This window comes from Myotis myotis, unplaced genomic scaffold, assembly GCF_014108235.1.
Source record: "Myotis myotis isolate mMyoMyo1 unplaced genomic scaffold, mMyoMyo1.p scaffold_m19_p_10, whole genome shotgun sequence".
Classification (NCBI taxonomy): Eukaryota; Metazoa; Chordata; class Mammalia; order Chiroptera; family Vespertilionidae; genus Myotis; species Myotis myotis.
Window position 1 is genome coordinate 39,138,131 of NW_023416314.1, and position 21,148 is coordinate 39,159,278.

A 21,148-nucleotide genomic window follows, 5' to 3' on the forward strand; every position below is an offset into this window, starting at 1 on the left:
GGAAAGGCTGAGGTTAGGAATTTATGCTGAGTTAGCCATTTCTCTTTGTTTTATCGAATGTCCCTCATCACAGCCATTTAATCTCCATACCCATGAGATACTTTGAAAGAGAAGGTGGCCTTGGCATAATCCTTACTGGAGAAACAAAAGAGCATCTAATGAGGAATCGTGACTGCTTCTTGAACATAGTGAAGCTATCATCTGTCAGACTCTTACTTCACCCACATTTTCTCATTTAAGCCTCACACAACTGTATTGAGATATAGCATTATCTCCACTTTATAGATTTAAAAACAACAACTCGGATTAAAGAAATCAGCAATTCATTCAGGCCACAAAACCAGTAACAGGGAATCAAATCAAGAACTATCTGATTCCAAGGTTGGTGATCAACACTGGTTCCAAATGCGAGTCTAGTCCAGATCAACTGCTTTCAGAGTATCAGGTGCTATGTTTGATTCTTCTGTCTGCCCAACAGCAAGCATAGGTCTTGCACAGAAAGAGTACTTAGGAAAGGTTTGCTTGAATTAAATTCAAGGAAAGGTGTTTAAGCTCAGAATTACCAACATCAGAATTACCAATCGCACAGCCCCAGCCCAGAATTCTTCTCCAGGCTTCAGATCACTATGTAGTTGGAGAAAGAGATAGTATGAAGGCCTGGGGCCAGAGTTTGATAAATCATTCTGGAGTCTTTGAACAACTATTGTGAGGAAATATAACCCCCTTTCTCTGTGGACAGCTTAAGAACAGCTAAAAGAACAGTTTAAGGGGCCTATGAAATATCTAAGTGGAGCAGAGGTGCATGCTAAATCTGGGTCTAACTCTAAAGCTCAAGCTCTTTCCACTGCATCTCAGCATCTCAGAATATTAATTTGCACATGACTGCACCTTTCTGTACCTTCAGAGAACCACCTAGGACAGCGATTTTCAACCATTGTGTCATAAGAATTTTTAAAACATGCAATACCTGACTATTTACTCAGGGGCCCTGACCTTTTTCAAAACCCTTAGATTGTCAAATAAAAAATGACAACAGCCCTAACTGGATTGCTCAGTTGGTTGTAGCATCGTCCTGTACACCAAAAGATTGTGGGTTCGATTCCAGTCAGGGCACCTAGGTTGCAGGTTTGATCCCCAGTTTGAGAGCTTATGGGAGGCAACTGATCAATGTTTCTCTCTAATATCTATCTCTCTCTCTCTCTCTCTCTCCCCCCCTTCCTTCCTCTCTATCTAAAATCAATAACAACATATCCTCTGGTGAGGATAAAAAAAAAAAAAGACAACAGCCAATACAAAAATAGTAGTCTGGTGCAAATGAATCAAAATTATACCTTTTTTCTTCTTTTTTGTTAGATCACAAAAAAATTATTTTTTTGGTGTGCCGAAGAACTTTAGTAATTAGTTTATGTGTGCCATGTGATAAAAAAGTTGAAAATCACTGGCCTAGGGATATCATTTCTTGATGTCTTACCTTGCATTTGGCCAATAGTCAGATCTTTATCCAATCTATCAACACCTAGAAAAAAATAAGAGAATCCATAAGTAGCTTACTAGAAAAGGCCATGTGAAGTAGGTTTTACTGTTCAAGTATGATGTAAAAATCGTTGCAAAGTTGTAAATATGATGACATTCTCAATTCATGTTAATGACAATCCTAACTCCCTAAGGGTATATTCTCACCATACGAAGCTTTCCAGGCAATCAATTTGCTCATTTAAACTGGTTTCTGAAAACAGGGTTTTACTTTTTAAAAGTTCCATTATACTCAGAATATCCTTACACCACTCTAGGAGAAGGACTTGGGCTTGACCAGGTACAGAGGCCAGGCCAGAATCAGGCCATCCCCGGTGGATGCTTATGCTTCATTAGGTTTAGGGATCTGGTGTGGGGAAGAAAAAGGGCACAAATGAGTGAGGATGGTATTTCACCTTGGAAGTCACTACCCATTTGGTGAGTATTTACATATAACAAGAACATACGCAGATGACCATATACCTACACTGCTATGAACTGAACTGTGGCCCCCCCCAAAATCCATATGTTGAAGCCCTAATCTGTAATGTGACTATATTTAGCAATATGGAAGTAATTATGATTAAATGAGGAAGTAAATGAGTTAAATGGGGTCATAAGGGTGGGGCCTCCATCACATAAGATTAGTGTCCTTATAAGAATAAACATCAGAGAGCTTGCTCTTGCTTTCTCTCTGCCAGGTAAGGAAACAGTGAGAAGGTGGTTGTTTGCAAACCAGTAAGAAAGCTGTCACCAGAACTCAACCATGTTGGTACCCCGATCTCAGACTTTCAGCCTCCAGAATGAGAAAATGAATTTGTTGTTTAAGCCACCCAGTCTATGGTTATTTTGTTATGGCAGCCCAAACGGACTAATACAGGCACATACACACTTACCAGCCAAGAGCAGCAATTTAGGAATAGGACAACTAAGAAAGAGATTGGATAAGCCTCGGAACCAGCCATCCCAGTATTTTTCAGTTTTTGCCAGTTCAATCCTCCAAGTGTATGGATGGTCTTTCTTGGTCTGGAGGAATAAGAGAAAGTTCTGAGTCTCTGAGGGCAACCCCTGGAGGAACAAGATAAAAACAAGGTCCCTGGGAAAAGGAAAGGGGAGGAAACTAGCACTTATTAAGAACCTACAATGTCCCAGACATTTTAATAAACATTTAATTCTTTTAACAGCCTTGTGATATATTGTTATTTCTGTGTTTAGATAATGAGAAGTTTACTTTTACTTCTATTAATTCAGTGAACTTGGGGCATTTTCTTAATATAATAAGGCTAGTAAATGGTAAAGCCAAGACTGAGTTTCTCTATATTTAGCGAAAAAGAACACACCATCAAAAGGATAATTAAAAAAAATGATGTTGCAGTATGAAAAAAAATGCTTACGATATATTAAGTGAAAGAAGCAGAATACAACATGTCATCTACATTACGATTACCACTGGAAAAATGTGGTATAGTTTAGGAAAGAACTGGAAAGGAAAACTGAAAATACGTTGATTTGTTAGTAGAGCATTTTTCTTACATTTTCATTTATGATAATGATATAATGTTCCTGCAAAAGTAATTTAAAAAAGGAAATCTGACGCAAATATAACAAAATGTCAATCTCTGTTATATCTCAATATAAAGCAGATGGATGGGCGTGGAGTATTCACTCATGAAATGCAAACTGAACAAATAATTCTCTATGCTTTCCTGCATCATTAAAAATTGGAAATATTATAACTGAAGTAAATAATTGGGATACTGCATCAACCACAAGATGAAAATCTAGAAGTGAACATAAGACAGCAATATATTATATTAAAGATCACTGGATGGTTAAGATGTCCATATTATCCACAGAAATCTGCAGATTCAATGCAATCCCTATCAAAATCCCAATGGCATTTTCCCAAAAATATTCATAGGGAATTTCAAGGGATCCTGAACAGTCAAAACAATTTTGAAAAACATCAAAACAATTTTGAAAAAGAAAAAAATCAGACTCTTTGCTTTTAAAACATTACAAAGCTACAGTGATTAAAACACACTCTGAACCATTCCCTACACCATCCTTCCAAGAATGCAGGCTTTAAATCACCTCCATGTCATCTTCCTTCTTCCTCTTGTTAACTGATTCACTTCCTTCTTCATCATCTTCGTCTTCCTCTATGATTCCTTCCACTACAGATTTTGAGCCTTCTGGACTTGTAATTCCTTCACACCTAGATTTTTTAAAAAAGTGCTGTCACAAACCTCTCTTGTATACACAAATTATCTCAGAAATACTGAAACTTATGCTCTTTTATAATCAAACTAGAGGCCTGGTGTACGAAATTCATGCATGAGTAGGGTCCTTAGGCCTGGCCAGCAATCAGGGCTGATTGGGGCCTTTCTTCCCCCGGCTGCTGGCTGCTAGCCAGGGCCTTCCTTCATTCCGTGCCGTCCGCTGGTGGTCAGTGTATGTCATAGCAAGCAGTCGAACCCCCCCGGTTGGTTGAACTCCCGAGGGGACAATTTGCATATTAGCCTTTTATTATATAGGAGGGTGTTAGTTAAAACTTAACAATGCTTCTGGGAGGATGAGAAAAATGTGCTTTTTAAAATGTACAAAAGTAGCCCTGATCGGTTTGGCTCAGTGGATAGAGCGTCAGCCTGTGGACTGAAGGGTTCTAGGTTCGATTCCAGTCAAGGGCATGTACCTTGGTTGCGGGCACATCCCCAGTAGGGGGCGTGCAGGAGGCAGCTGATCGATGTTTCTCTCTCATCGATGTTTCTAACTCTCTATCCCTCTCCGTTCCTCTCTGTAAAAAATCAATAATAAAAAAATATATATTTAAAAATAAATAAATAAATAAAATGTACAAAGTAGACTAGAACTGTGGAAGGTAATGACCAACATAAAACTATACTACAAGAGATGGTTTCCAGTTCTGGTATCAAAATTGACCCACAGAAGGGAGTAATCACTTGGAGTTTTATTGACATTATCCTATGTAAATCCTCTTAACAATCCTATGAAATAGGCCTGAAGAGTTAAAAAATAGTCCAGGATCATCTAGCTCATGAGTAGATGAAGCTAGTAGGCAAATGCAGGCCCAATTAATTCTAAGGCAAAATGCATTTCTATTATACCCTGCTTATAGTAGAACAAGGCTCAACCAAATCGTAAAAAGCTCCCACTTTTCAATTAGCTGATAGAAACTGGCAATTACAGTAATCATGACAGCTGAACCTTGCAAATTAGAACATCTGGTCCAACCAATTATTATTGTTGTGTTTCCTCTAAAAACATTATCTCTTTATTATGCAATTAGGTAGAAAAAATATTATTTTATGAACAGCTGGTGCCATAGTTACTTTTAGCGAGAAGTTATTGGAAAAAATATATTGACGAATGTTAGGGGTAAAAATCCCAAGGGTCTGGCCCAGCCGGCGCAACTCAGTGGTTGAACATCGACTTATGAATCAAGAGGTCATGGTTCAATTCCTGGTAAGGGCACATGCCCAGGTTGTGGGCTTAATCCCCCATGTAAGGCATGCAGGGGGCAGCTGATCAATGATTCTTTCTCATCATTGATGTTTCTATCTCTTTCCCTCTCCCTTCCTCTCTGAAATCAATAAAAAATATTTTTAAAATTTATTTTTTAAAAATCGCAAGGATCTGGATAGCAGCTAGTGCCAAGGTCTGCTAGGCATGGTACACAAGAATTTGTTTGAAAAGGAAAGAGAAGGGAGGAGAGAAAATAAGCAAAAAAGAGTGGGATAAACTGAAGGTCAGTGAACTTCAGTGGTGGATTTTTAAAATGATAACTTCTCTTTCTCCTCTACCCAACTTTCAATGAAGCCTATGGTCACAAATGTTTCGTTAGGTGGGGGTTTCTATTGAACTTGAAGTATCAAGTTTCACATCTAGGGCAAAGGACCATAACAAAAAACAACATGTACTTTGGATTTCCATAGCTATGAACTAGGAGATTCAAGAGAATTTCACTTAGATGAAGAGGGCAGAAATGTTACAGCTAATATCTATGTGACAATTAAAACACATATACTCTTACATACACAGATTTACAAATTAAGAGAAAACATTACTTAAGCTTACAAATAGTAAAATTTAAAAATCACTTAATTACCTGCACACCAGCTATGTAACTTCCTTACAAAATGCTTTACCACTGCTTAGACAAGTCAGATCTCAACATATTTAGGCACTGAAAAGTGGACAATTTCACAAATTACTCAAAGCCTCTGCTATGTGTCTGCCAAATAGTACTACTCAAATTATACTTTTAGTCATAAAATCCATAATATAGACCTTAGAGTAAAATACATAGGAGTTTGAATCTGAGCTCTGTGATTCACTAGCTATGTGATCCTGAGAAAACCACTCTACTTTTCTGGACTTCTATATCTTCACTTATAAAATAATACTTATCTTAAAGAGGTATTGTAAGAATTAAATGAGATAAAGCAAATGAATTAATGAATCCAGGTAATGACCATCTATGGCTGCTAACATTCAAAAAAGAGACAAGAGACATTATTTACTTTCTGATGGCATTAAACAATATTACCTATTCTTAAAAACAAAAAAACAAAACAAAATAAAAACAAATAAAATCTCTGGATCTCACTAACAATTTACAGACAATACAGGGAACAAAGGAACATGTTAAATTACACCTTGAAGAATCAACCAGCAAATTCAGATTGTGGGACATTCTACAGAGCAAACAACCATGTTTCCTCAACATATAAATTGCAAGAAAAAAATGAGAGAGATAGAAGTGGAACCTATAGAAAGCATACTGAAATCATACAGAGGAAATTGTTTTTGTCTAGAATTTGTTTCACAATATTTTGTGCTTAGGGGAAATAAATAGGGGTACAGATAAAACAAGACTGGCCATGAGTCAGTAATTGTTAAAAATGGGCAACGGGTACACTGGATTTCAATGTATTATTCTACTTTTATATGTCTAAGAATTTTCAATATTACAAGGTTTTAAAAAATGAGATAGTGCATATAAAATACCTTTCACAGTGCCTAGCAAATAGCACACATTCAATAATGCCATTGTCATTACCATCAACTCTTATGTTTCCTGTCTGTTCCATTGGGCAAAATTTTCTCAATTCACCTAAAGTTTCTTTTGTGACTACATGGCAATATCAAGGGCTCATGTAACCCTATCCCGGAAGATCAATGGAGCTAAATAATCTTAGTTCAACATTAGAATCTGGCTTTCATTCAGGTTATGCTAAAGCTTTTATGCTGTAATTTCCTCACAACCATTATTGTTTTAGAAGGAGACTGTTATCAGAATAAAACCATACTGCCCGCACTTAAGTGGACACTCAATTTCTTATTTTTGACTTGAGAGAGACAGAGAAACATTGATTTGTGTTCCAGTTATGTATGCCTTCACTCGTTGATTCTTGAATATTCCCTGACTGGGGATCAAACTCCCAACCTTGGCATGTTGGGATGATGCTCTAAACAACTGCGCTACCTGGCCAGGGCCACTTAATTTTCAATGTCCATTCTCTGGGATTTTTCACCTTTAATACCTAGAGTTGTACTGATAAGGTAATCCAATACTATACTGAAGGCACTAATTGGTCTTGGGATTTCCTCAAAAAAGAGAAAGAGAAAATAAAATACAATTGGCCCAACTGAGCTCACTTGTAAAAATTATCAAAAATAATGAAGACATTCACAAGGATGACAGGATAAGTGTATAAGAAAAAGAACAAATTGTAATTTCATCACCATGTTTCATTCTCTAACTAGCACAACAGGGAAAAATAGAACCTACTCTTTGACTTGTCCAACCATGGAGACACGGGCAGACTCCAGATTTCTAATCTGGCCACTCTTCACACTAGAAGAGAAAAGAAAGAAGGGAGAGAGGTTATTCAGCATCCACCTTATCATGTCACTAGGGTCAAATGAGTAATTCTACAGATTCTGTAGGACCTACTAAAAAGTTATGGTTACCACTGTGTGGAGGTTATCACTACTTCCCACTTAGTTATTATGTCTATAAACTGAGTAGTAAAAATTAAGACATTGAAGCCATTTCAGTTCTGCAAATATTTACCAAGAGGATACTATGTGGTAGGCCCATGCTGAAGAAGCATAATTCATTGGGGAGAAAGAAACACAAGCAGATCATTTTAACATAATAAGTCAAAGTTCAAAGGAGTCATCTTTATTTTCAATGGGAAGATTAGAGAAAGCTCCCCAAATGTCCTGCCTAAACTGAGTTCTGAAGATAAGTAAAAGATAAAAGAGGGTGGTCAGAGCATTATTGGCAGAGGGTACACTGTGTGAATGAAGGTACTACAATGTAAAAAAGTCAGCAGGATGACAACTTTAGAGCAGCGGTCGCCAACGGTCCGCAGACCACTGGTGGTCCATGAGGTCTGAAAAGGGCAACTGCTGCTTTAGAGGACAGAATACAAGGAAAAGCAGGGGCAAGCAAAGAGGGAGTGTGACAGGGCCTTGCATGTCATGATATAGACTAGAGCTTAGGAGCTTAGACTCTATCTTAATAGATTAGTATTCCCAGAGTTGTTTAAGCATCTGTAAGGGCCAAGGAAACACTACATGAACCAAGCAGGCCAACAGAACACATTTCTTTAAATCTCATATTTTAGCTTAAAAAAAAATCATGTAAAATTCTAAAGTGCACCCTACTCAATGACCTTGTTTATTATTTTAGTAATAAACAGAAGCAATTAGAACTACTAATTCATTTTTCTACCACAAACTGAATCTACAGTAATACAAACCCACCAGTATTCATGTTCATATAGTCTTGTTTTGATGACAGTTTAATATATGAAATATCTCTGCTCCTATTCAAGGCCAACCATGGGTACTGGCTCCCATGCCCTCTTGCTTATGAGGAGCTTGTTTCCTTTAGTTACCCTATCTCTCTCCTATGTCACCATTTTTTTCCTCTAATGGACATTATAAAACAACCCCTAGCCTTTTAAAACATTTTCAACCCACATTCACTACTAGATACTACCCCATTTCTCTGTTCTCCTAAACAACAAGACTTCTCAAAAGTTATCTCACTTGCTTTCTCTACTATATCACCTCCCATCCTTTCCTCAACTAATATCCCAAACTTTTTTTAAATATTAAATCTCTATTGTTCAGATTACAGTTGTTCCGCTTCCCCCCCCCCCATAGCTCCCCTCCAATCAGTTTCCACCCCACCCTCTGCCCTTACCCCTGCCTGTCCTCATCCATAGGTGTACGATTTTTTTCCAGTCTCTTCCCACACCTCCCACACCCCTTTCCCCCCGAGAATTGTCAGTCCACTCCCTTTCTATGCCCCGGATTCTATTATAGTCACCAGTTTATTCTGTTCATCAGATTTTTTATTCACTTGATTTTTAGATTCACTTGTTGATATGTATTTATTGCTCATAATTTTTATCTTTACCTTTTTCTTCTTCCTCTTCTTAAAGGATGCCTTTCAGTATTTCATATAATGCTGGTTTGGTGGTGATGAACTCCTTTAGCTTTTTCTTATCTGTGAAGCTCTTTATCTGACCTTCAATTCTGAATGATAGCTTTGCTGGATAAAGTAATCTAGGTTGTAGGTTCTTGGCATTCATCACTTTGAATATTTCTTGCCACTTCCTTCTGGCCTGCAAAGTTTCTGTTGAGAAATCAGCTGACAGTCGTATGGGTATTCCCTTGTAGGTAACTGAGTTTCTTTCTCTTGCTGCTTTTAAGATTCTCTGTCTTTTGCTCTTGGCATTTTAATTATGATGTGTCTTGGTGTGGTCCTCTTTGGATTCCTTTTGTTTGGGGTTCTCTGCGCTTCCTGGACCTGTAAGTCTATTTCTTTCACCGGGTGGGGGAAGTTTTCTGTCATTATTTCTTCAGATAGGTTTTCAATATCTTGCTCTCTCTCATCTTCTGGCACCCCTATAATTCGGATGTTGGTACGCTTGAAGCTGTCCCAGAGGCTCCTTACACTATCTTCGTATTTTCGGATTCTTTTTTCATTTTGCTTTTCTGGTTGGGTGTTTTTTGCTTCTTCGCATTTCAAATCTTTGCCTTGATTCTTGCGCTCCTCTGGTCTGCTGTTGGGAATCTGTATAATATTCTTTATTTCAGTCAGTGTATGCTTAATTTCTAATTGGTCCTTTTTCATATCCTCGAGGGCCTCAGTAGATTTATGGAGGGTCTCACTAAATTTATCGGCGGTTTCTAGAAAATTCTTGAAAAACCTTATAATCGTGGTTTTGAACTATTTCCAGTAGTTTGCTTTCCTCCATTTCTGTCATTTGAGACCCGTTTATTTGTCTCCTCATTTTGGCTGCTTCCCTGTGTTGATAGAGTGGCTTTGTATGCTAGGTGTCCTATAGGGCCAACTGGCTCAGCCTCCCCAATTACCTGAGGTGGACACTCTTGGTGCACCCCTTTGTGGGCTTTGTGCACAGTTTTGTTGTAGTTTAGCCTTGATTATTGTAGGTAACACTGGGAGGAATTGACCTCCAGGCCAATTGGCTGTGAGAATTCGCTGTGTCTACGGTGGGAGAACTTCTGTGCTGGAGACACCCTTCTAGGGCAAGACTTGCTTCAGTGGGGCTTTGGTGCTCAATGAGCCTGCCCCGAGTGTGTCCCTCCCTTATGGATCTGAGGAGTTGTAATCTGGATGGTCCCACTCTGACCACTGGGTACACTGGCTCTTGGATCTCTAAGGAGGTGCCAATTTAGCCTCTGCCTGAGGCTACCCAGCAGGAGCTACAGAGAGATCTGCAGATTCCTCTTCTTTGTTTGGGATTTGGAGGTGCCCAGATGAGGCCCAGCTGTGAAGCAATGCAAGCTGCTGTGGGGCCTTGGGCCTTCTCTTGGAAGTTCTGGGTCTCTGTGACCCAGCTGCAGTTTGTTAGGTAATTTTAGATTGCAAAGGGCCAGGCCATTCATATGCAAAAGCCTCTGTGGACAGCTTGGGTGGGGCGGGGTCTGAGGGAATCAACAGGGCGGAGCAAACAGCTATGGCTGATCCTCAGTCCTGCCCTAAGAGGCCGTGTCTCAGTGTCCCAGTAATCGCTGCCAGCACCTCTGAGAGAAAGCCGCCCTCGAGTTCTGCCCGCTGCCAGACAGTCCAGTTTCTCCCTGTATGAGTCTGGGTCCCCAGAGATTCGCCCACAACTGGAATTCAGAGCTGTCAGGAGCTTGAGACTCCTTCCCGATTGAAAAAGACAACCATGTCCTCAGCTGTCAGCCCTGTCCGCGCACCTCCATACCTCTGCACTTTACTTGCGCACCTCCTCTGAGTCTCAGTGTGCTTTTCTTTCCTTCTAGTTGTAGAATTTCCACTCAGCCAGCCTTCCTGTGGTTCTGGATGATGTCCGTTTTGTCTTTTAGTTGTATTTTGAAGTGGTTGTGCGAGGCAGCAATTTCCAATGTTTACCTATGCTGCCATCTTGGTTTCTCCCCCAAACTTATAAGAGGTTTTTATCTCCCCCTTATACTCTGAGATTTTTTTTTTTTGCAAGGTCACCTCCATCATGTCAATTCTAATGATCATTTCTTAGCCCTCATCTTGGGTGATCTCTCAAGATTATTTGACACAAATGCTCTCTCCCTCCTTCTAGAAACATTCACTAGACTCCCCCCGTTTTCCTTTTATCTCACCAACTGTGCCTTTGCAGTTTCCTTTCTTCAATCTTCCCCCACTTTCCAAGCTCTAAATATTGGCTAGTACTCCAAAGATCAGTTCTTGGATCTTTTTTTCTATCAGCATCAAATCCCTAGGCGATTACATTCAATCTTTTGGTTTTGAATATTATCAATACCAGGAGTGGGGAACCTTTTCTCGGCCAAGAGCCAATTGGATATCTATATATATAAAAGCCTAAGCGACCATTATGACTGGTCGACCGGTCGCTATGATGCGCACTGACCACCAGGGGGCAGACACTCAACACAGGAGCTGCCCCCCTGGTGGTCAGTGCACTCCCACAGCAGGAGCGCTGCTCAGCTGACCAGCATGAGCAGGGCCGGGATGAGCGGAAGTGGCTCCTCCCCAGATCCCCGCAGGCCATGCCAAGGGACCCCACCTGTGCACAAATTCGTGCACCAGGCCTCTAGTAAGTTATAAACTCAATTCAGATATCCAGCAGAGTATAAAACAAAATTAGCAAATATTTTATAGTACTCTCTGATTCTCAGACTCAGAAAGTGGAATCTATAAATCAGTGGCTTTCATAGAGCCCAGAACATTTTCACACTGAATATACAAAAATCTTATCCTATCCAATTTCTGCCACTAGAATCAAGACTCTATCTCAAGCATGTCAAACTCGCGGCCCGCAGGCCACATATGGCCCACAACAAATATTTTTGTGGCCCAGCCAAAATAACAGTATGTAAGAAACGTTTTAATAAAAATTTTGTAACTTAATTTTTACGATATCCTGTTTACATAATTATTAATAACGAACTACAACGTTCACTAATGACTGATTACTATAATTGTGTTGCATTCATTTCCCTTACACACCTTAGGCGCACCATTTCTCTCCACTAATACTAGCAGCGAGTATTTTAGCAGCTGATTGCCACGTCATTAGTCTTGTACTGACTTGTTTGGTGTGCACAACAGGAAATATTTTGCTTTTGGAGAACAAGAAATATAGGTTTATTTGCATTATGCTTATTAATTTGTGTAGTTATTCAGTGTCTGGTAAGTTCATGTTCAAGAAAAAATATTAATTTTTATTAAAATGTTCTATTGTTTTATGTCAACAATTACTCATTTATTTCAGCCCTTTGTATTCAGCATGTTTCTCTCGAAATAAATCTATGTTTCTATGAAAATTGAAGCTTTTTTTTTTGCGGTCCACATAAACTTAAATCTTGTTTATCTGGCCCGTGTTAGCCTTTGAATTTGACATGCTTACTCTGTCTCCTTTAGGAGGTCTGCCATGATTCCCAGGCTGACCTGGGAATCCGTACCTCCTGTGATCCTTCATTGTATTGTTTATGTATTTACTTACTGATGTTGGTATCCCCAACAAGTAAATACATAAGAACTAAGTTTACCGGTAATTATCAGGTACTGACACATCTTAGGTACTTAAAAAACATTTACTGAATAAATTTAAAGTTATTTGGAATAATTTTCTCCCTGGTTGCTACTGGGGAAGCAGGCAGTGTACTCAAGCTACATGTTGAGCTGGCAGCAGCTGCATTCTCAATGCTGTGACTGCTCAAGATGGAGAGATCTTTGATGCTTCTGAGAGAGCGGTAGCATGAACACAAAAGGTAAAAGTGCCCTCACTAAACACACACATCATTCTGGCAAGCCATATTTGGCACGAGACCCTCTGTCCTAGGTAAAATCCCTTAAGATATATTTACCAGGTCCTTAATTTCCATTTGACATCTCTGATTCAGTTAATAGATATGTTCTGCCTGTTAGAGCAGCCAGCAATATGCTATATGCTATGTGAAAGTACAAAAGAAATAGAGAATAGCCGCTGTCCTTATGATGCAGGAAGGGCATTAAGGCAGAAATGAAAATTAACAATATAAGCATATCCCTTGCGGGAGGACTAGAAGCTTTAAGGGGTAAACAGTACAAAATAATTCAGATTTAAAGGTGTCAAGCAATTTTACTGAGGCAGTGATCTATGTGGTTTGGAGGAGTTAGAGAAAGGGTTCAGAAAGGGTTCTGGATATGAATTTTGAATAGGTAGGAAGATGGGATATTAAAGATGTTTTATCTGAAGACTACTCTCTTTGGGGGAGCAGTGATTTACTTATCTCTGAATCTTCACCGTTTAGCACAAAGTGTTTAATAAATATTTAATCAAATAATTGAAGTAATAAATTAATGACTGAATAGCCTTTACTTAAATGAAAGTCATAGACAATTCTGTCAGTGATTTTTATGAAAACCATTTACCCAAAGGGTTTTTACTTATCCAAATAAACTGAGAAAGGAATCCACACCTATCTTTTGTTTCGCCATCATTTTTTCTGGAACACAGAAAGTGATTCTATAACCTTGGAGCAATAGAGGTGGAAGAGGTCTTAGAGTCTCAATTAGTCTAAACTCTCACCTTAGAAATGGGAACAGCTAGATAGCAGGTGATGCATAATTACTAAGATGTAGGAGATACTATAGTATATTAGAAAAAGGATAGATTTTATGCAACTGAGACAAGTCTGAAGCATTTAAAACATTCTTTAAAATTCTGCTCTTTATGTTTTTACCCATGATATTACAATAAAGCTAAGACATGGAATTATTCCTTTAAACTTTGGTACTTTAGTTGATGAAAAAGGAAAGCTCCAGCCTAACATTTAAAATACACACAATAGCCCTAACCGGTTTGGCTTAGTGGATAGAGCATCGGCCTGTGGACTGAAGGGTCCCAGGTTCGATTCTGGTCAAGGGCATGTACCTTGGTTGCGAGCACATCCCCAGTAGGGGGTGTGCAGGAGGCAGCTGATCAATGTTTCTCTCTCATTGATGTTTCTAACTCTCTAACCCTCTCCCTTCCTCTCTGTAAAAAATCAATAAAATATATTTTAAAAAAAATAAAATAAAATACACACAACATAGATTTATGGATTACCTCCATTCAATGGCATTCTCCAGAGACTTGAAGGTTTTAGGACGACCACGTAAGAAATTCTGCATGCTATTAAGAGCATCCATGGCTGTACCTAGATGTTAAACAAAAATTTTAACCATAGCACTTAACATTCCCAAGCATTTACACTTACTGGGGAAATACACACATCTGCCTTCAAGGACTGCAGAATTCAGTGAAGCTTGGAGAAAAAAAGATGCAGTTTAAGAAAATTCAGAAGATTGATGGGATAGCCAGGTTCCAAGATGGCCTCCAGTGATTTCTACTTCCTGGTATTCACTCCTTCCTGTAGTATCCCGACAATGAAAAGGGCTGACTTGTATATGTAATAGTGTGACTTCTAAGACTGGGTCATAGAAGACATGGCAGTTTCTTTTTAAATGTTAAATAAAATTATGGGATATAGATAAAATTAAAATATTATGCAGCCATAAAAGATGTTTATGAAGAGTTTCTTATGTCATGGAGAATGATTAGGTAATGTGGGGTGTTGGTGACATGAATGTAGGTGTAAAAAAAAAGTTCCAGTCACAAAATAAGTAAGTCCTGGGGATACAATGTATAGCATGACTACCTACAATAATAAAAGAGAAAGATGCAAAATGACCATACCTTCGCGATGCTCACCAGCCAATCAGGAGTATGCAAATTAACCCAATAAGGATGGCGAGTTGATTTGCATACACAGGCCCCGAGTGGCCAGGGGTGGGATGCTTGCGTCGTCACCATGGCAATGACGCAGGTGTTCCGCACCGCCCCAGCCCCTCAGGGCTCTGGGCAGCATGGGAAGGCGAAAGGTGGCTCCGGCAGGAGCGAAGGCGGTGCCGGCAGCCAGGGGAAGGAAGGCCCATTCTTGCACGAATCTTTGTGCATCGGGCCTCTAGTAGTTAATAATACTGTATTATATATTTGAAAGTTGCAAAGAGAATAAATCTTAAAGTTCTCATAACAAGAAAAAAAAATTGTAACTGTGTGGTGATGAATATTAATTAGACATATATGGTGATCATTGTGCAATATATACTGAGTGGGGCAAAAAGGTTTATAGTCATGAGGATGCGAACACAGAGTTTATTCTTGTAATGTTATTTATTATTATATTATTTTCCATATGAACTGTAAACCAACTTTTTGTTCCACCCTGTACATATACCAAATCATTATATTGTACAACTGAAACTAATACAAAGTTATATGTCCATTATATCCCAATTTAAAAAACACTTGGAATGCCTTTGCCACAAAATAACATGAAAGTAAGATATAAAAGACAAAGGGACATAATTCAAGATGAGTGAAATCAATAATAAGTTAAAACATGATAATAATCTACCAGGATGGGCTCTTATACTCAAAGATTTTGAATGGGTTAGCACAGGGGTCCTCAAACTTTTTAAACAGGGGGCCAGTTCACTGTCCCTCAGACCGTTGGAGGGCCGGACTATAGTTTAAAAAAAAAACTATGAACAAATTCTTATGCACACTGCACATATCTTATTTTGAAGTAAAAAAACAAAACGGGAACAAACACAATATTTGTATTTGCATGTGGCCCGCGGGCCGTAGTGTGAGGACCCCTGGGTTAGCACAAGAAAACTTACCTTCCACAACATCAATCACGCATAGACCCAGGAGGCTTGGCACCAGGTTGGATGATGCTGTGTGGACTGCAATAGCTCCACCCATGCTATGTCCAATCAGCATAATTGGAGGAGGGAGGTCCCCATACATGGCTTCAATTACATTGCCAACATCTCTGCAAAAAGAAGCAAAGAAAGCTGGGAATGCTCTCTGACAACACAAAAATAGTTTTCTTTCTTAACTCCTTCCTTTGGTCTGTAACTAACAGGCCTAGGCCTGTAAAGGTCTATTGAGTCATCTCGCAAACGTAACTATGCAAAATTCCTAACATGTCCCCAGTATTTGTACACATAGCCACATACCTGGCTCTTATGACAAATGACAGTTTAAGGACTAAGAACCCAAATATTTTTACTTTCCTTTATATAACACTTTCACTGTTCCACACAGTTAGTACTATTACATAATCACACATCTTTAGTTTAAACCTAAGCTTGAAACTCTGCACAAATCATTTAACTACTCTATGCTTTAGTTTCCCCATCTATAAAACAAAACAACAACTTTATTAAGCATTACAATGTAGTGAAGTTTGGAGTCACAAGATGAATTACAGCCCAAGTCTATTTTTTACTATATGGACTTGGATTATTTAACCTTTCAGAGTTTCTATAACTGAAGATAAGGATGTCATTTACTATTCTGAATTGCTGTGAGAATTAACTGAGTGAATGTAAAAATACTTTGAAAAAAGTAAAGTACTATACAAATGTTAATTATTATTTGTCAAGTAAAGTTGTTTGAAGTATGAACATAAATGTAAGTATAGTGTACTGAGAAACTTGAAAGGTGTTTATATTTTTATTGGCTTCTGTCCTAGCCTTTAATTATGAGTAGGTCTGTTTAACAAAGTCAAACCTTACAGCTTTGAAAATGAGAACTAAAGTAGGAATTTTGGCTTTTATTTGGGACAGGCCTTCTTTGTTATAACAATAGTTTAAGTATGGTATATTTCTAGGAACCACTGGCTCTACTGTTTTCTTTTGGGAGTGGCTGAGTCAATCAAGTTCAAAAGACAGTTTTGCCTTGCTTAGTCTCCACAGTATTCAGAATACCAAAGGCAAATGTCATTATTTCTAAAGGAATTAATCTTAAAAACCTCATACAACAATACAAATGTCAATACGGTAGCTACAGCATCTGCAGATAATCTGAATGGGAGATAAGGAGGCCACCAATTTTATAATTGAAAATAATGGAGTTAAATTTAAGGCTAAAATTTTGAGTTACTAACAGATATAATTAAATAAATTAAAGATATAATAAATAAAAGATATAATTAGTAAAATAAAAGGATGCTGTAGAATTTGAATTCAGGTCTCCTTAAAATACTAAGGTGAAGGGTTCTATGGTAGCTGCTTCATGCATGAAGGTGAATAGGGTCTGAAACAAACCAACTTAATATTGTATCTAAGCTTAGGAAAGGAATATTTCATACAGATAAAAGTTGGTTATGATCAATCCCTTGATCATCTATCACCAGGAGAAATGTATCCTTATTAAAGTTAGGCAAAGTATTCAGTCACCAAGATTAGAGCCTTGAGACATGTCCTGAAATTTCAGAGAAATAAAATAAAAATGAAGTAGAGATTAACTACAAATCTAGTCTATAACTGGATGTACCATAATTTTGGTAGTTGCTCTCTAAGGATATTCTATCATACTTGTTAATACTAGGTTCATTTCCTGAGAAGCAGTATAGCATATCACAGACATAACAGAAAAAGAATATCACATTGACCTGAGCTCAAATCTCGGCTCTTCTACTTTCAGTGGAGTTGCATCTTATGTAGTGTATAGGTTCTAAAGTTGATACGTAAGGGGAAAATCATCCTGTCAGTACTACTTGAAAACCCCACTAATCACCCATTAAGAATACACCCATTTTGGGATTTTTGTTTCACAGAATTACTGAATTCAGAAATCATATAAATGTTTTACTGTTTAGTCTATTTCAGCAAGAATCCAACTTATTGGCCATAATCAGTTCTACATGATTTTAATCATTTATTTTCTCTTTAACTTTATTGTGCCAGTTATCAACTTATTATCTCTCAGCCCCAATTCACCTTTCATTGCATATTCTGCACCATTGGACCTGAGGCCTTAAAATGTTTTTCCCTTGCCAGCTAACAAGACATTAAGCTGTGTCAGTAGATGACATAGGAGATGTTGCAGAAAGAAAGGTTTTGTTCCTGATTCATGGGTGTTTTCTTCACAAACTCCTATAACTTACTTGCACTTCCCCAGCACCCAGGTCCTGCAGCACAGGAAACCCCCAGCTCCTGCACCACAAACAGTTTCCCCAGTGCCCAACTTCTCTAGCACTCCAACCCCCATTCCCAATGTTTTTCTTCCCAAGCTTTATTGAGGTATAACTGGTATACAAAGAAATGGTACATAATTAATATACACAATTTGGTAAGGCTGTATATATGTATATATATATATATATATTTGTGTTAACATCACCCAAAAATTACCTTGATCATATCCATCACCTCCAAAAGTTTCCTTGCATCACTTTAAAAAAATATATTTATTTATTAAATTGATTGGGGTGACATTGGTCAACATGAACATATGTTATAAGATCTGTATTTGCACCATATGCCCACTACCCAAAGTCAAATCATCTCCTATCACCTTATTATTAGGACCCTCCTTGCATCACTTTTGTGTGTGTGTTAAGAACACTTAACATAAGATCTACTCTCTTAAACTTTTTATAAAATGTTTTTATTGATTTTAGAAAGAAAGAAAGGGAGAGGAAAAGAGAGAAACATTGGTGAGGAACATTGATCAGCTGCCTCCTGCATGCCGTCTAGTGGGGAATGAGCCCACAACCTGAGCATGTGCCCTGACCCGAAATAGAAACAGAGACCTCTTGGTACAAGGACCGAAGCTCAACCAATTGAGCCACGCCAGCCAGGGTACCCTCTTAATCTTTTAAGTACATAATATCTTACTGATAACTCCTCTTCCTTCTCTTTCTCTCTCTCTCTCTCTCTCTCTCTCTCTCTCTCTCTCTCTCTCTCTCTCTCTCTCTGTCTGTCTTTCTGCCAAACACTATAGTTGAATGATCACAATTGGTCTATTAACTGTGTGATCTCATATAGTTATTCAACCTATCTGAACTAGTTTCTTCATTGGTAAAAAAGTGATAGTATCTACATTACAGAGTTAATAATGTAGACACATTTAAATAACTTAAATAAATTGTTTATTCTTAATAAATGCTTATTTTACACTTAATGAAGCCTGGCAAATAGAAAGGGCACAAACAGCATCTATTATCAACAACAAAATGATGGCCACATGAGTTTGGGTTCTAAAGGAAAAACAGTTTACTCTTGGATTAAAGCTGTTAAAGTAAGTAGGAACAATATATTTTTGGCCAAAGTTGGTCAACTACTTGAGAAGACATATTAAGTATATGACAGAGCATGTATAAAAGCAGGGCCATAAGAATTCTGCTTACAATACAAAATAGTAATTCCAAAACACTAGTCCTATATCAGATTCCTCAATAGAGCTTTATCAAAATGCTAGAGGCCCAGTGCACAAAATTTGTGCACAAGGGGGAGAGGTTCCTCAACCTGGCCTGCGCCCTCTCGCAATCCAGGACCCCTCGAGGGATGTCCAACTGTCGGTTTACAGGCCTAAACCGGCAATCGGACATCCCTCTTGCAATCTGGGATGCTGCATGCACCAGTGACTATATTTTTCATACAGGTGAAAGGCATCTTGCTGTTGTATGGGCAGCTATATTTTTTTGCCCTGATTATAAAAAGTAGTACATAACATGATCCTTCTGAGGCAGTAGTACCATTTCCCCCATCTTATAGATGGAAAAACTGAAGCAGAGAGAAGTAATTGGCTTTGTCACATAGTTATAAGTGTCAGAATCAGGGCTGACCACAAAATGTGCATGTCATCGCTGCATCATCCTGTTGTTTCAGTGTTAGAGTAGCCTTGCCAGATTTTAATTTTTAAATCTAAGAGACTGTTCCCAATATATAGGGTAGGGTTCCTAGGCCTGGCCGGAGATCAGGTCATTCCGCCATTCAGTTGATTTGCATATTAAGGTTTTATATAGATAGATAAATGCCCAGATTGCACTGGTAGAGGCACTAATTCAGTAGGGTGAAGTAGGGCCAAATCATCTTTATTTTAATCACTTGTCAGGTGATTTTGAAGAGTGACCAGGTTTGAGAGCTACTGTATATACTACATTTATTTTTTACTTTAAGGCCTAGGATATAACTATTTTTTCTTTTTCTGTCTTACTACAAAGCTGGACAAAGAATATGGGCAAGATATCTTAAGAACATTTCACAGGGCCTCTTACAGAGAACTACTTTCCAAGCATGGGTCCCCAATTGATATCCAGATTCTATTCAACAATGTCAACAAAAGAAAACTTTTCAAAAGCCAATACAAACTAAACTGTACCTCGAAGAATTTTCAAGTGCTTTATGTATGACCATCACATTAAATATACCAAGAAAGACGAATGTTTAAATAGATTAAATAGTAAGGAGACACCAGATATAAGTAAAAAAGAATAGAGAATTTAGTAAGTATTGTCCAACAATCTCACCAGGAGAGTGGTAAAGGTATGCTACTCTTTATGATAGTAATGAAAGCTAGGTGATGTATAAACAATATTAGATTACTTACTTTGCCATTGTTTCTGCAGACAGATCTTCAGAATTCTTGACTTTTGTTTCACCTAAAATACAACAACCACTGTATTTTAAAAATAAAACTCCCAAGGATAGAAATTATAAATGCAAGAGTATTCTCTTTAAAAAATCTCACCTTTGGACAACGAAATGAAGACTTTATACTTATATAAGGTGGACTTAGCAAAATTTTGTGTTGCATGCACATCTTTATAGTTGTATACCCTAAGGACGATAATTACAGTAGTCTAAAAGTGAGTTATTCACATTCCTTATATATTACCAGCATCCAAATCTGGTTACATTAAAGGACATTTTCTTAGCTAAGCAACAACAAATGTGTGTGTGTGTGTGTGTGTGTGTGTGTGTGTGTGTACGTACTTGTAAAATATTTATAAAAACTGCAAGCTAGAACTTCCCTCAAAATGCCCAAATGGAAAGACCAGGTTATTTGACGGCCACACAGAAATTTGTAATGTTTAACACTATTCAAAGGGCTTGGCAAATATGCCATTCAGTCAAAACTAATTAAGAATTTCACTCGCCCTGGCTGATGTGCTTAGTGGTTGGAGCATCAGGCCATGCACCAAAGGGTCAGAGGTTCGATTCCCGGTCAAGGGTTGCAGGTTTGATCCCTGCCCCAGTCAGGTTGCATGTGGGAGGCAACCA

At 38.2% G+C, this 21,148-nt stretch overlaps 1 protein-coding gene across 8 annotated transcripts in view; it reads right to left on the reverse strand.

The window, feature by feature from the left end:
* PPME1 (protein phosphatase methylesterase 1) overlaps window positions 1-21,148 on the reverse strand; it is a 91,862-nt gene that overhangs the window by 40,444 nt on the left and 30,270 nt on the right. For 6 of the 8 annotated variants that reach the window (XR_004970381.1, XM_036325010.1, XM_036325008.1 and 3 more), the window contains 7 exons: window positions 20,475-20,526; window positions 15,752-15,906; window positions 14,133-14,223; window positions 7,328-7,393; window positions 3,607-3,730; window positions 2,409-2,538; window positions 1,472-1,516 (listed from right to left, as the gene is read on the reverse strand). Coding sequence is in view for 7 of the 8 variants with exons in the window: in XM_036325010.1 (XP_036180903.1) it covers window positions 1,472-1,516; window positions 2,409-2,538; window positions 3,607-3,730; window positions 7,328-7,393; window positions 14,133-14,223; window positions 15,752-15,906; window positions 20,475-20,526 (663 nt within the window). In the remaining variant the exon portion in view is untranslated. The other 2 variants (XM_036325012.1, XM_036325007.1) reach the window with 2 other exon arrangements.